Below are 15,053 nucleotides of genomic sequence, written 5' to 3' on the forward strand. Positions count from 1 at the left end.
TTTAAAAAGTAAAATGACACAAGGGCAATTAACTTTAATATTTTATTTGACCCAATACATGCAAAATATCATTCTAACACATAATCAACATAAAAAATTATTGAGATATGTTGCATTTTGGGGGTACTACGTCCCTTGTGTATTTTAGATGCTAGTAGGGCTCAATGCCCACTAGCCATCTCTCAAACGCTCGGTAAGCACATGTGGTTAGTGACCACCGCACGGAGCAACGCATTTAGTGTCTTCACTAACCCTAAAGTTAAAAGCCCAACCCACAGAGCCACCTGTCCCTTGGTTTCAGTGGGCACGGAAGAAATAATGGTGGCAGAGTCTTTGAGCATTTACTTGGTGACATGGGAAGCGCAAGTTTTACTGTTTGTTGAGGATCTTACACACGTTACAGTCCGTCTTCCTCGCAATAAAGCAGGGATGCCCTCCCCTCTTCACAGAGCGAGAGAACTTTCTCGAGCGCAGCCCTCCCTCTCTGCCCCGCCGCCGTTCCGCTGGCCAGTTCCCGCCAGCTCGTGACTCGCCATCATCCTAGTCAGGATCAAGTGAGCAGCCGCGCAAGCGGGGGGCTGCGCCGGTCACCTGCGAGCTGCGACGACCACAGGAAACGAGAACAGCTCTGGACTGCGGCTCCTCCTTTCCCTCCGGCCCCTCCTCCTTCTTCTCCTGCCCCTCCTCCGACTCCTCCCCATCCACCGACTTGGACTCTATCGATCTAGTTCTTGGAGGCGCCACCATCCTTAGGGAGCCACGGCACTGTCGCAGTCGTCTCCGCCGCCTGACGCAACTCGCGGACGCAAGGGGGCGCCGCTTTTTGTAACCGGAACTTGGCTTCCTGGCGCTCGCGCCCCGAGCTGATCATCGAGACGCCAGAGGAGACTTCCGCTTCCGTCCGCCGAGGCGCGCGGTGTTGTCGGTGAGCTTGGCGCCCTCTCCTTGTTCCCCCGCGACCGCCTGCTTTCGGGGTGCGCGGGCTCTGCCCTGTAGCGGAAAGCGTCTGCTTTCTTACTCCGCCCCGGCGCAGACGCAGTGCTGAGCGCACAGTTGCAGGACAAGGGTGACGTCTAGAGCCGGAGTCATGGCGGCGACCGAGCCGGGCTTGGCGGCCACTGGGAGCCCCGCGCCGCCGCGGGAGAAAGAGGAAGAACCCGACCAGAACTCAGGCCCGGAGCGTAACTCTGCGGACTCCTTGTCGACCTCTGAGGCGCCACCGCCTGTCTCCGAACCATCCGGCCTCCACGCCCCTGTCCCCGAAGCGATTCCTCCGCGTCCTGCGGCGGCCCCCGCGGCCCTGCAGCTGCCCCTTGGAGCCGCAGTTCTGGGGTCCGCAGCGTTGGCTGAAGCCGCTCCGCGCTCCCCTCCAGGCCCCGGCGCTTCCCAGCCTGGCCCGGAGACGTTCCGCCAGCGTTTCCGACAGTTCCGTTACCAAGACGCGGCGGGCCCGCGAGAGGCGTTCCGGCAGCTGCGGGAACTCTCTCGCCAGTGGCTGCGACCCGATATCCGCACAAAAGAGCAGATCGTGGAGATGCTGGTGCAAGAGCAGCTGCTCGCCATCATGCCCGAGGCGGCGCGGGCCAGGCGGCTTCGCCGCCGTACGGATGTTCGCATCACCGGCTGAGCGGCCTCGTTAGGTCGCTCTCGGGACTGGAGCCATGATCAGGTCCGGGGGCTTGAGCATGGCTCCCCACTCCGCGTTAATGAAAAACGAGCTTTGGCAGCCCCTGTAGTCTTATGGGTTCCTTTTTGTTTGTTCTTTACTGGGTTTACTTTTCTGGACGTATTTCCAACCTTTCTGGCTAGTGGCGCACCCAAGTTGGGAGCCATGAGAATAAAGCCTTTGTTTCCTATTCACTGGCTTTCGTTGGTTTTTGTATGATCGTTTCGTGTTGCCAAGGCCTGGGCATTCGCCACATCTGGGAAATTTTCTTCTGCATTCTTCCCAGGACCCCACTTGGGTGTCCTTTGTTGAGTCTGTAATAAGGGTTCCATATCCCCGTCTACCTCTCACTAGCTGAGAAGCTGCATTTGTTTTCCTACCTGAAAAAATAGCGACACATCTTGCCTTATAGGTAGGTAGGTGATTGTGGCATCGTGCAGAAAATAGCTGGCTCTGTTACATAATTGCTTAACTTTTTACGTCTGTACCGACCCTGCCTTTTAGGCACAAAATCCCACACCTATTTTAGTAAGTTTCAGTGCAGGTCCTTCTAGCGATAGGCTAATTTTTGTTAGCTATGGTTTAAGCCTCCAGACTCACCTTCCTTGCCAAATTTTAGGCATCTAAAAAGATTTAGGCAGAACTAGTGTGAACCAATCGATTATATTGCTGGAGCTATATGCATTTTAATCTCTCCAGGTGCCTCCATTTCTTTAATTGCATAATTGTTTAGAAAGGGATGAATTTGGGAATGGGGAAGCTGTGCTATGAAATCTAAAGCCCGCTCTGTTCTTTGAGTCTTCAGCCCAACAAGGAAGGAGATAATTGGGGTCCACAGGCAGTTTGGGTTAGTCTCTGAAGGGCCCTAAATGCAGTGGGTGCCATCTCTTATCGGGAAGCCCAAACATGTCTGCAAGGCTTGCAATAATCAAAATCTAGTAAGCCTTCAGTTCGCACCACAAAACATGAGCCAGACTGGGCTAGAGGCTGTTGGAAGACATATTACTATTGACTTACAGCTGGTTAAATAAATTCGAAGATGTTTTTATATACTTTCTTAAGAGTTAGTGCCCCCCTGCAGAAGATAAATGTTTAAAATGTAGTGGCCCTGGCCGGTTGGCTCAGCAGAGAGCATCGGCGGGGTGGAAGTCCCAGGTTAGATTCCTGGCCAGGGCACACAGGGGAAACACCCATTTGCTTCTCTGCCCTTCCCTCTCTCCTTTCTGCTCTCTCTTCCCCTCCCACAGCCAAGGCTCCATTGCAGCAAGGTTGGCCTGGGGACAGGATGGCTCTATGGCTTCCACCTCAGGCGCTAAAATGGCTCCAATTGCAGCGCAGCAATGCCCCCCTGGTGGACATGCCTGGTGGATCCCGGTCTGGTAGGGCACCGCCTGGAGTCTGTCTGCCTTTCCCCCCAACCCCCTTCTCACTTTGGAAAAATACCAAAAAAAAAAAAAAAAAAGTGTAAAAGCAGACCTTTTAATCGCTTCTTGGCCTTTTCAGCTAAGATCAAGTATCTGTTTTTATCAGTTTAAAAGCAGATTTCCTTTACAAGATAAAAAAAATAGTATGTTTATAGAAAAATAATGCATATTAAGGATTTTAAGTTCAATAACATGACAAACATAGCAACAAAAACCTGTTTTATTTTTTCCAAATACAGATACAGAAGTTTGCATGTTTTGCAAATATTGCTTCAAAGCAACATTTCTATATACAGCGCCTTCTGTTCTAATAGCGCGTAAACATAGATATGTATCCACAGTGCAATGTTGGCTCATCAAGGGTCCACCTTGCATATACTCTTGTTACTTAAAGAAACAAAATGATTAGTTAAACCAAAACTGTTTTTATCAAGGCAATTTTTTAAAGGTGGATAGTTTTACTCAAGAAAACTTAGGTAGTGTACATATTTCTAAATGGTAACAGTAATATTTGCAAATAACAGTTTCCAGTGCTCCAACTTGGGGTTTATTCAACTTGACCCAGGAATGAGGATGGAGCCCCTCAACATGGCTTTAAGTTAGGGACGCACACTGAGGTTATCAAAATTTGGAGTAATCTCTGCTTCCCTAAGGATAAAAGTCACAATGAGTGAAATGGGATTGATTATTTCTTTACAGAACCTAATAAGCCCAATGAGTGGACAAAATTAAGGTAGTTCAGTTTCTGGTATCTTTGAAAAAGACGAGATTGACTACCTTAAAAGTTACAGCTTCCCCAAATATGACACTCAGATTTATTTTCAGGGGAAAAAAAAAAAAGTAATCTAATACAAGTCATCACAGTTGTGGCTACAGAGAACCATCCTGTTTCTTCCCGTTTCAGACAAGCATCACACAATTTTTAAAATGTGGCTCTCTGGTAAATTATGCAAAACATAGATGCCATACACACTCCTTGAGCGTTCCTTCCCATACCAGAAACTCCGTTAGCAACAGAAAACAGGCTCTTGTAGAGGAACTGTAGGAGCTCTATTACAGATGGCAGAGCTACATGTATTCCTTCTGATGGATGAGTTACCGCAGGTCAACTTGTCCTGGATTCATTTTATATCACATGGTGAACAATCACTGGACAGGATTCCCTGAAACAGATCTTGATGTAGAGGCCTTCATGACCACAAAGACCTGTGCCTTAAAGCCTAACCATTTCAGATTGCTGGAGATACTGTCATTGCTAATGGGATACTGGCTACTTCACGTTTACATAGTAAATATTTGCAGCATATAACATTACAGATTTATTAACCCATAATTAACTTGTGAGTGTTAATGGACAGCTGTGCTTTGCTTTTTGCCTTTAGTGATAAGAAAACTAAACAGTGAATTGGGTCACTCCTCAAAACATGGAACATTTTTAACTGCCTCTTAAGAAAAACACAATAACAGCAATTACACGTGGAATCGTAACCTGTGAGAGTAACAAATATTGTCTCAAAAGGTACAAACTGTACCTGGACCTTAAGCAGCATAATCACCTTGATCTCAAAAAATAATACAAGCAAGAAATTTAAAGTGTTAAAGTATATTAAAACAATTCTGAAAATGCTACTACTGAACATATACCCTTCAGGTAAGGAGGAAAGCGGCACATGTAGAACCTAAAGTTTGTTTACAACAATATAAAATAAGGTAATTCCCAAACCACATTCTTTGTAACAAATCTTTACAGTGAAAGAGTTCAAAATTTTGGGAAACACTTTTTGGACATTAAATAGAACTGGGAAGCTGTCAATATTAAGAAGTGGGTAGAAAATGCTGTCCTTTGGGTTCCAGACCCTGCCTGCTTCTGTTTGGAATTCTTCCTAGATTCTTAGTACAGTGAGATTCTAGTTCCTCCACAGGCTGTACGGGCTCTGCTATGGAAGACACAACCCAGCCAACTCTGGGGGGAAAAGCATTCAAAACTTGTCCCTGGTACCATGAAGTCATGCAAGAGATGGGATGAGAAAAGTGAAGAGTCCCACGGAGAAGGCAGGGCAGCCAAGGCCTTTGCTCCTCCCAACCACAACAGAATGAAGTCACGACATTCCCATGGAGCTGGAAAAATGAAAATGATGCCTGCTGTCTAAATCCACGCCAGGCAGAAACCAGAAGGCTTGGCATGTGCCCCAACCTGACAGAAAAGTCAATTAAATAAGCTGCAAGTTGAATTTACAACTGTTTCCGACGAAACGTTTTTGGCTCTCATTCCATTTATCATCAGTGGCACGATTTCAAGTGAAGTTTGTGCAAAAAGACTCACTCTCTATCCAACGCTGTGCACAGAAGAAGGGAATCCCAAGAGTCTATTTGCTACCTTCTTGGTAGGCTCTGAGGTCAGAGCGCCCTGCCCTACAGCAGCCAAAATGGCCTCTTTGTCCAATGTCCATCACACCCCCTCTGCCCAGATCCCTGACGTCAGTCGGTGTCACGTGCATTCGGCATGCTAGATTTATTTAAAAATGCAAAGGTCCTCCTGCAGGCCTCCCAGATTGTGCCCCCGTCAGTTCTGGGTGCCCAGTTTCATGTTGAGCAGCAGAGGGCAATCTGCTGCACCTTCCCCAGGTCCGTCAGCAGCTGCTTAATGCAATGCTTGAGCTGCGGAAGCCTGGCCAGAGGCTGCGGGGGCTCCAGCTCCCCCGTGTAGTCCAGCCAGCTCTCCAACACTGTGGGCAGAAGAGAGAGAAGACCAAGTGAGTTCCCAACACTTGATGTGCAAGACTGTGAACAAGAATTTCAGCACCATATCCCATTTGATCACTCATGGGGGATGGGAAGGGAGGGCCAGTTCAGGCCACAGTGACTCATCACCCTCTCTACAAATTATTACTCCTAGGACTGCCTGCTCAAAGCACTACAATCTAACAGAGCTTTCTGCGACGATGGAAATGGTCTATATCTGTGCTAATATAGTAGCCACTGGCTATATGTAGATACAAAGCTCTTAAAAAGTGGCTAATACAAATGAGGTACTGAATTTAAATTGTACTCAATTTTTTAAATTTTATTTATTTATTTTGTGATAGAGTCAGAGAGAGGGACAGATAGGAAGATGAGAGAGATGAGAAGCATCAATTCTTCGTTGCAGCACCTTAGTTGTTCATTGATTGCTTTCTCATCTGTGCCTTGACGGGGGGGGGGGGGGGGGGGCGCACAGCAGACTGAGTGAGCCAGCGACCTTGGGCTCAAGCTGGTGAGTCTTGCTCAAGCCAGATGAGCCCGCGCTCAAGCTCGCGACCTTGGGGTCTTGAACCTGGGTCCTCCACATCCCAATCCGACCCTTTATCCACTGAGCCACTACCCAGTCAGGCAAATTGTATTCGATTTTAATTAAACTGCCACATATAGCAAGTGACTGCTACTGTATCAGTGCAGCTCTAGAGTCTAGAAGGCTTTCTCAGGCGGCCTGCAGCCTCACAGTCCTCTGCCCTCAAACCCAACTCTCACCTTCCTTCCCCCCTTTCTAAGTCCTTCGTTTCCTGCAAGTTACTTTTCAGGGAAACCTTTCCCAATTCTGCACCCTAAGTCTGGTTCCTGTGTTATGGGTGCTATACTATCTCATATCCTCCTCCTTTGGAGGACCTACCACAGTTTGTAATATATATATATATATATAAAATGGGATGATTTAATTGAGTTCAAGCTCCATAAAGGCAGAGGCCAAATGTGCCTTGCTCACCGTTCTATCTCTAATACTCAGTTGTGCGTGGAACACACAGGCACTCAGTAAAGGCAGTGAGAAAATGTGGGCGTGGTCTGGTGAAATGCCCCACTGACTGCTCAGGCTCACAGAGCTCACCGTCCTCGCATTATCAGATTTCTTGTTAGTACTTGAGGACTCCAAGGAGGAGGAGGAACCAGTCCCTCCTCCTGATCCCAACAAGTACAGGATTTGGGAAAAAAAAAAGTTAAGGTCTGTCTTCTCAGACCTTAACTTGAAACCAAGACTTAAGGATCAAAGTCACATGAGCAAGAAAAACTCCATGGTGACCAGTTTCAATATATCGGTAAGTCTTTAAAAAAAAGAAAAGAAAAGAAAAGTAGAAAAAGACAGGGTACCACTCAGCAAAAGGGAGAAAAGACCCCAAATCAATGCTAGAAGAGCCTGTCTGGGTGAGCCTGAAAAAAGAGACAGTCAGGGCTGACTGGGTGGATCCCACGAGAGAGAGACAGAGACCGTCCCTGACAAGATGACCCTACAATTACTGGGAGGAACCTCTCTTAAGGTCATTGTAACCACCTCAGATATAATTCCAAGTTCACCAAAGATATCCCCCAACACTGTGGTGACCCAGGAGGCATGCACAGGCAGAAAGAGCACCAGTGTGCAGACTAGAAGAATCTGAGCGTGGTTGTATAGGAGCCCTAAGGATGAAGCTTTCTCGAAATCTGTAGGGCTGAAGACCAATGCAGAATTACAAGAGCCAATAGCATCTTCCCTGGATCCCAGCATCCAGCAGGCCAGCCTTTTCTCCACTCCATATGCTAGACCGTCGCACTAACGTTTTCTTTAAAAAGCTCAACAGCCTCTCAGGAGTAAACTGATTACAAGAAAGGCACGTTTTATTTCAAATACACTCAGACCAACTGGATAGAGGGCAATGGTCTTCTAAAGTAACGTATTTTCTTAAAATAATATTTCTAATGAGTCATTTTTTTTAAAAGAGATAGAGAGAAAGTTAGAGAGAGGGATAAATAGGGACAGACAGGAACGGAGAGAGATGAGAAGCATCAATCACCAGTCTTTCGTTGCGACACCTTAGTTGTTCATTGATTGCTTTCTCATATGTGCCTTGACCGCGGGGCTACAACAGAGCGAGCAACCCCTTGCTCAAGCCAGTGACCTTGGGTCCAAGCTGGTGAGCTTTGCTCAAACCAGATGAGCCTGCACTCAAGCTGGCGACCCCGGGGTCTCTAACCTGAGTCCTCCACATCCCAGTCCGTTGCTCAAGTACTAACTGTGCCACCGCCTGGTCAGGCAAGTCAATATTTCTTAAAATAATATTTCTAATGCTAAAAGAGTCAAAATTTCCATGGTCATTAAACAGCTTTTTAAATTTTATAGTACTGTTCTCACAACTACATAAATTATTAAATAATAATCAATATTAAAACAATGAAATTTTAAAACATATCTACAGTCAATATAACAGCTTACTGGGCTTTTTTTTTTTTATTCATTTTTAGAGAGGACAGAGGGAGAGAGAAAGAGACAGAGAGGAGAGAGAGACAGAGAGAGAGAGAAGGGGGGAGGAGCTGGAAGCATCAACTCCCATATGTGCCTTGACCAGGCAAGCCCAGGGTTTTGAACCGGCGACCTCAGCATTTCCAAGTCGACGCTTTATCCACTGCGCCACCACAGGTCAGGCTTACTGGGCATTTTTAAAATGGTTTTTCTTTTCCTTTTTTTAGACAGAGACACAGGAAGGGAGAGAGATGAGAAGCACTAACTCGTAGTTACATCACTTTAATTGTTCATTGATTGGTTCTCATCCGTGCCTTGTGGGGAGCTCCAGCTGAGCCAGTGATCCCTTGCTCAAGCCAGTGACCTTAGGCTCAAACCAGCAATCTTTGGGCTCAAGCCACAACCATGGGGTCATGTCTATGATCTCATGCTCAAGCTGGATGAGCCTGCGATCAAGCTGGTGACCTCGGGGCTTCGAACCTGGGTCCTCAGCATCCCAGGCCATCACTCTATCCACTGCACCACCGCCTTGTCAGGCAAAGCTTAGCTTAGCTTATCTTGATGGGATTTAGATTAACTGAAGGGTTCATTACCTACTACAGTAGAAATAAAACAGGATTCTGATAAATCAATTAAAAACTATGTAAAGGGCCCTGGCAGGTTGGCTCAGTGGTAGAGCGTCAGCCTGGCGTGCAGAAGTCCCGGGTTCAATTCCCGGCCAGGGCACACAGGAGAAGCGCCCATCTGCTTCTCCACCCCTCCCCCTCTCCTTCCTCTCTGTCTCTCTCTTCCCCTCCCGCAGCCGAGGCTCCATTGGAGCAAAGATGGCCCGGGCGCTGGGGATGGCTCCTTGGCCTCTGCCCCAGGCGCTGGAGTGGCTCTGGTTGCAACAGAGCGACGCCCTGGAGGGGCAGAGCATCGCCCCCTGGTGGGCAGAGTGTCGCCCCCTGGTGGGGGTGCCGGGTGGATCCCGGTCGGGTGCATGCGGGAGTCTGTCTGACTGTCTCTCCCCGATTCCAGCTTCAGAAAAATACAAAAACAAAAAACAAAAAACTATATAAAGGTCTGTTTATCTAAATAAAACCTTTAAACTTTATAATTGATTTTCATGCTTCCTTGATACCTCTCGGGGACTGGAGTGTTAGAACACCAAAACAGGATGTGGCCCCAAATCAACAGGACACATAAGAAGTCCTCTGAGGGCCAGAGCCATACTGCCCAAGCTGCACCGGAGGCTTGTCAGTGAGCAAGAAGTTGGTAAGCTCTGAGTTCTCCCCCAAGAGCAGTGTCTCTGACAGCAGAATGTGTTCACCCTGTTTCCATGGTGCTAAGCCTCCTCTCAGGGTCCCAGAGCCACTCGTCCTACTGCCATTCTCCCCAAATCTACAAAACTCAGCCTGACATTCAATCCTCTTTCAACTATCTAATAGGGTTTTTACAGACAGTGGCATCAGTTATAATTCTAAATAGACCAAGTAAACCTCTTCGGAGTAAAAGAGACAGAACTACTCCCTATTCCAGAAATGCCCTCATATTGGAACCTGGATTAGTCTCCCAGCCCCCAGTTCTGCAGGTTTCCTCAGGGACAAGATATAAGCATGAGGGCTTGTAGGTCCACCTCTCCCTGTCCTCCACTCCCCATCCTCCAACAGGGCAACCCGCTTTCCAGCAGAGCCATCCTGTTCTCCACTGAGTCACCTCCTCTCCAGCAGAGGGCAGCACTCTCCTCAATGCTACGCCTCAGTCCCAGGAGTGCCAGGAAGCCTCCCCTGGCATGGCCTCAGCCATACACATGTCCTGGCCACACTTCATGACCCCAGCTTGTGTAACATATGGCATTTTCTGAGCTATTTCATATAAGTATGTTTTATATCTCCAATAAAGTATCATATTTTTCGCTCCATAAGATGAACTTTTTTCCCCAAAAAGTAGAGAGGGAAATGCCCGTGCATCTTATGGAGCGAATGTTCCTTTTTTTTAGCTGCTGCAGGTTCCCAGACTAGAAGAGTATTTGAATATTAAAGCCTCTTCTCATTTATTAATAACAGTGCTAATGGTTGTTAATACTGCTGTTGAGTTTACACTGTTGAAATATTATTGTGGTATATATTTTATTAAATATTTTAACACACCATTTGGTTCAGAATTTTTTTTTATTTTCCTCCTTAAAACCCTATGTGTGTTTTATGGTCAGGTGCATCTTATGGAGTGAAAAATACAGTAATAATATCTTGACTGTACTTAGAATCCTTAAACAGAACCTTTAAATAAAAGGTTACTTCTTAAATGGGTTCCATTTTAAGGATGAAAACAAATAATTAGAAAATAAGTGAACAATCAGGAAGGAACTCTGTCTTCAAAAACCAAATTGGCAACTTGCTGGGAACGAAAAGAAACTGATCATGACCAGGCCCATCATCACAAGTTCCGGCCTCCAGCCCGTTTCCACTAACACCTGGGAGAGGTACACAAATGACTCAGGCAACTTCTTACATCTCTACTGATAGGGAGAAGGCGGCTTCTTTAGATTTTAGCAAGGGATGAAATACGTTTTTGTTTTCGGATGAATCCTCAGATATCCTAAAAACTCAATTAAGAACTTGGTTAGTAAAGATTCTTTAATTTGCGCCCTCAGGGTCCCGTGTTCTTCCGCAGAAGGCACGGGCAAGTGAGACAGGACCCGACACCACGCGGACCTTAGAAGTGCCTGATAAATACTGAAAGGTAGGCCGGTCCCTCTTGAGGGGATAATGGAGGTGAGTGACACTGAAAAAAGGAGGCAAGAATGCAGTTGTCTCTGGAGAGCCCGACAGGGGAGATCAGAAAGCAGCTCGTCCTGGCAAGCACACAGGCCGGCCGCCAGGCCTGCAGCCAGGGAGGGGCCCTACCATCCAGCTCCTTCTCAATGGAGTCCATCCTGTGCGTGACTTCGTCCTGCAGAGATTCCACGTGGGTCAGCAGATTGAACTGCCACTGGTGCTGGGAGCTCAGCAGCCCCTCTCCGCCTCTGTCCAGCAGCTTCCGCGCAGGGGCTTCCTCTGGTAGGACCTTTTTGAAGACATACTCCTTCACCTAGGGATGCAACAACATCTAAGTTACTGAGTGGAGACAGCTCTCAGCCCCTCCTCCAACCAGCCAGTGTTTGAAACCATCTGAAAAACCACTTGCAGTTTGAATATTCCAAACCTCTATCTCCCTTCCCTCCCTTCTCTTGGGCACTGGCCAGAAACATGCCTGCTGCACCAGCTGCAAACACCTCAGGGCAGCACAGACCTCTGGCTCAGAGGACCCCACAGCTGCTTCTCAGTGACTGGCCCAAAGCCCTAGGCCTGATGTGGGCCTCACAAAATGGCTTTCCGAGCTTTGAGATCAGAGTACAGCAGGGCAAGTGCAGACAAGGACTAGTATGTGGGAATCAGACAAGTGAGTTATAAGTCCTAGCTCGGTGTCTTGCTGAATAAGTAAGTTATTTCACCTCTTCGAGCATCTGTTCCCTTAAGGGAAAGACAGAAGTAGTAAATCTACTTTAAGTGTTCATGAGGATGGAACAGGATAAAATTTATAAACCACAGAGCTGAAATAGATTCAGGCTAATGTTCAGTTAGAACTTACTATGTGTAAAGCCATGATGCCAGAGGAGGTGAAAAGACCTGTTCTGAACCACACAGTCAGCAGGGCCTAGTCCAGACTTGAAACTGGGTCTGTCTCCAAAGACTGTGTCCTTACCAGCCTTGCCCAGCACTGCTCTGACACTGGCAAGGGCAAAGGCTGAATGAGATACAAGGCCCGCCCTTGAAGGGCTTGTAATTGAGGATGCTCCTCTTGGCAATAAGCAGTGACATATGGCCTGCAACTCTGTGAAAGTAAGGATGACAAGGGTGGAGAAGGAGAAGCTCTCAAATCACAAAAAACCTCACTGACAACTGACAACAGGGTAGAACAAGACCAGCGAACAGCTGAAGACGACAACTTTAGCAAGAGGATGACACGGGGGGTTCCAGAAGAGAATGACTTGAAAAACAAAAACTGAAGAGTGGCGCTTGGGTAAACTGATGAAACTTAGAAATATTTTGACAAAACAGACTGTTCTTATGTCAGGGATTCAAAGTTAAAAGCCCAAGAAAAGCTATCATAGAACTGTACTGAAAAACGGATGCCTAACACACAACACCTGACTCATTCTCTGCTCATGCTAAGAATTAGCACCCAGGTACAATTATAACATAAATTGCATTAAAGAAAAGTCATTTTCCTAACTTAGCTCCATTTATCAAGTCCCAATCAACCCTGTTCTCCTTGCTACTTCCCCTTCTCTGCCCCCACCCCAACCCCATCCCCATGGACTAGGCCACTTTGTGGGTGTTTCCCAGCACCAATGCTCTTCGGTTTAAGTGGACTCTCCTGACTTTGTACCAATTTTAACAGAAAAAAACCCACAAAACACCTGTGATAAGCAAATCTAAGTACAATTTTACAATAAATACAATCTTATAATAAATATCTTCCACAGATTATTTATCCCTAGAAGGAAAACTTTCAAGCACTCAAATACTGAATGAAAAACAAGAACAAACAAGCCACACACCTTTGGGGAGCTGGGTTTGGGGTCACTGTCCCCCCTGCTCCTGTCTGGGTCCAGAGGCCAGCCCAGGCGCGGGGACAGGGGATCGTCGCCGTTCTCATGGAGGGGGTTAACCGCATCGTCGAGGGTGGAGCCCCGGGTCTCCACCACCAGCTTCTGCTCCACAGCCGGGTAATAGGCGCGGGGCTTCTGGTAGCAGTGCTCGCTGGTGATGTAGGACTCCTCCACAGACCGCGGCAGGGGCAGGGCTTTCTCCACTGCCCCGTTCAAAGTTCTATAGCTTGTGGCTTCCTCCTTGCCCTTGGCTTCGGCAACCTGGACGTGCCTGGAATGAGGCCTCCCGTCCCCTGAGTGCTGCTTCCAGGGCTGACACCACAGCTGCAGATCAGGATGCTCCCTGCTTCTGTGGGAGGGAAAACACAGAAAGGGCTTTGGAGTAGGTGGAACCACTGTGGGGGCCTCTCAGTTCCCACACGGTATCCCAACAGGGAGAAGAGTCCCCACCTGGGCCAAACCCACGGTCTCTGAGGAGATTACCTCCAGGCAAACTCCCGTGTGTACACACACAGTGAGCAGGAAGACAGACCGCTGCTACTCACATTTGGTTCACAGGGGTGTAGAAATGTGTGGGGGCCTTCTGACTGTCATAGTGTTGGAGGGTACCACTGGCATTTAGTTCATAGAATCCAAGGATGCTAAACACCTGGGCTAGCTCTCTTCTGAATGTGCTAAATCCAAGGATGTGCTAAATACTCAGGACAATCCCACAGAGAGAGCTAGCCCACGGCAAAGCTGTCAACAGTGCCTTCCCGGCCCCAGCTGAGAAGCACTGAGCAGCAGGAAGCACAGCTTAACTCACCAGTAACTCTCTCTCTCTCTCTCTCTCACACACACACACCCCGCCACATATACACTGGACTGAAGCCTGCAGAAACGGAATAGATCCTAAATATGAAGGTGTCAAGTGAGCTTACAGAACCTGATTCCGCCCCCAAGGGGCTGCAACTCTCCTTTTCAGCCCCCACCCCAGTACCCCGAACACCAACACCACTGATCCACTGCACCACTGCAGAAGGAGAGGAAGCAACCAGCTCTAAGGCAGCGTGGGTCCTGGGCCACCGCCAACAGGGCATCACGACCTACACCAGGAACCCCATTCCCAATACACCCCCAAAATCTTAACTGCATCAGAAGTGGGAGTCACTTAACTTTCAGGTCCACTGCACTCTGAAATCTGTTAACATGGAACACAGAAGCCACAGAATAGACCTTCTACTGCATGAAAATCTTTGCTTCCTCCCTCTTATAAGTCTCACCCTCCCAGCTAAGATCTGAAGCCCCAACTACTACTACACACAAGGAGGACCCTGACCTTTCCTTGTAAGCCCTATCAATCATGAAGAAGGTATGCACAGCCAGGCAAGCTACTTTTTTTTTTTTTTGTATTTTTCTGAAGCTGGAATGGGGAGAGACAGTCAGACAGACTCCCGCATGCGCCCGACCGGGATCCACCCGGCACGCCCACCAGGGGGTGACGCAGGCAAGCTACTTTTTAAATGACAACAGATGCTCAAAAGTTATATTGTTTGCCTTTGAAAATCAATCAGCCAGGCCACTTAAGGAACAATATCTTTGAGAATAAAGATCTAGAGCCTGTGACAAGAGAGGCCACTTGTACACAGACATATTGGGACCACCTCCTACAATCTTTAATCCATATATAATGACTAAAAATATTTCCCTAACCCTCTTCTGAATTGTTTGGAGAAATCAGATTTAATTCCAGTACAAAGTCACTGCTATAAAGATGAAAGATCTAAACAGAGACTCAGAAAGGAAAAGGTTCCTGAATATGGAACAGGTACCAAGCATTGACATTTCAGTGAAAAGAAGCAGAACACCCTCTGACCAACTTGCAGATGAAAAAAAATAGAGCCAAGTTCACAACTGAGACCATTACCCAAATAGAATATTCTTTAGGCTCTCACATGGGCCACCTTCTACCTGCCTCAATTTCTGACACCTCTTTAAGAAAAATTCACTTGGTTAAAATGCGATCAAGTGTTCCAAATCACCCAGCAACTAGCCTCCCCTTCTCCATACCCACCTCCACTCTCACTCCTGAGTTTCAGCAGG

At 47.4% G+C, this 15,053-nt stretch overlaps 3 protein-coding genes across 6 annotated transcripts in view; 1 reads left to right on the forward strand and 2 right to left on the reverse strand.

Moving 5' to 3' along the window:
- CNBD2 (cyclic nucleotide binding domain containing 2) overlaps positions 1–767 on the reverse strand; it is a 49,071-nt gene extending 48,304 nt beyond the window's left edge. Inside the window, exon 1 of one of the 2 annotated variants that reach the window (XM_066383921.1) lies at positions 592–767. In XM_066383921.1, coding sequence (XP_066240018.1) covers positions 592–747 — 156 coding nt within the window. In that variant the 5' untranslated portion in view covers positions 748–767. Of the gene's footprint in view, positions 1–392; positions 543–591 lie in introns of those variants that run through there. The other variant, XM_066383922.1, reaches the window with a different exon arrangement.
- Positions 768–895: 128 nt separating this feature from the next.
- On the forward strand, positions 896–1,860 carry SCAND1 (SCAN domain containing 1). Its single transcript, XM_066383923.1, has one exon. The coding sequence runs from the start codon at positions 1,088–1,090 to the stop codon at positions 1,625–1,627; it is 540 nt and encodes a 179-aa protein (XP_066240020.1). The 5' UTR covers positions 896–1,087; the 3' UTR covers positions 1,628–1,860.
- A 1,432-nt stretch (positions 1,861–3,292) lies between these two features.
- Positions 3,293–15,053, reverse strand: part of PHF20 (PHD finger protein 20) — an 88,624-nt gene continuing 76,863 nt past the window's right edge. For all 3 annotated transcript variants that reach the window (XM_066383978.1, XM_066383977.1, XM_066383974.1), the window contains 3 exons: positions 12,921–13,320; positions 11,224–11,407; positions 3,293–5,816 (listed from right to left, as the gene is read on the reverse strand). In XM_066383978.1, coding sequence (XP_066240075.1) covers positions 5,674–5,816; positions 11,224–11,407; positions 12,921–13,320 — 727 coding nt within the window. In that variant the 3' untranslated portion in view covers positions 3,293–5,673. The remainder of the gene's footprint in view (positions 5,817–11,223; positions 11,408–12,920; positions 13,321–15,053) is intronic.

This window comes from Saccopteryx leptura, chromosome 5 (assembly GCF_036850995.1).
Source record: "Saccopteryx leptura isolate mSacLep1 chromosome 5, mSacLep1_pri_phased_curated, whole genome shotgun sequence".
In the NCBI taxonomy this organism is placed as follows: domain Eukaryota; kingdom Metazoa; phylum Chordata; class Mammalia; order Chiroptera; family Emballonuridae; genus Saccopteryx; species Saccopteryx leptura.

Excerpts from the sequence above, each read along its gene's own strand:
- SCAND1 (XM_066383923.1), top strand. The coding sequence starts at position 1,088 with ATGGCGGCGACCGAGCCGGGCTTGGCGGCCACTGGGAGCCCCGCGCCG.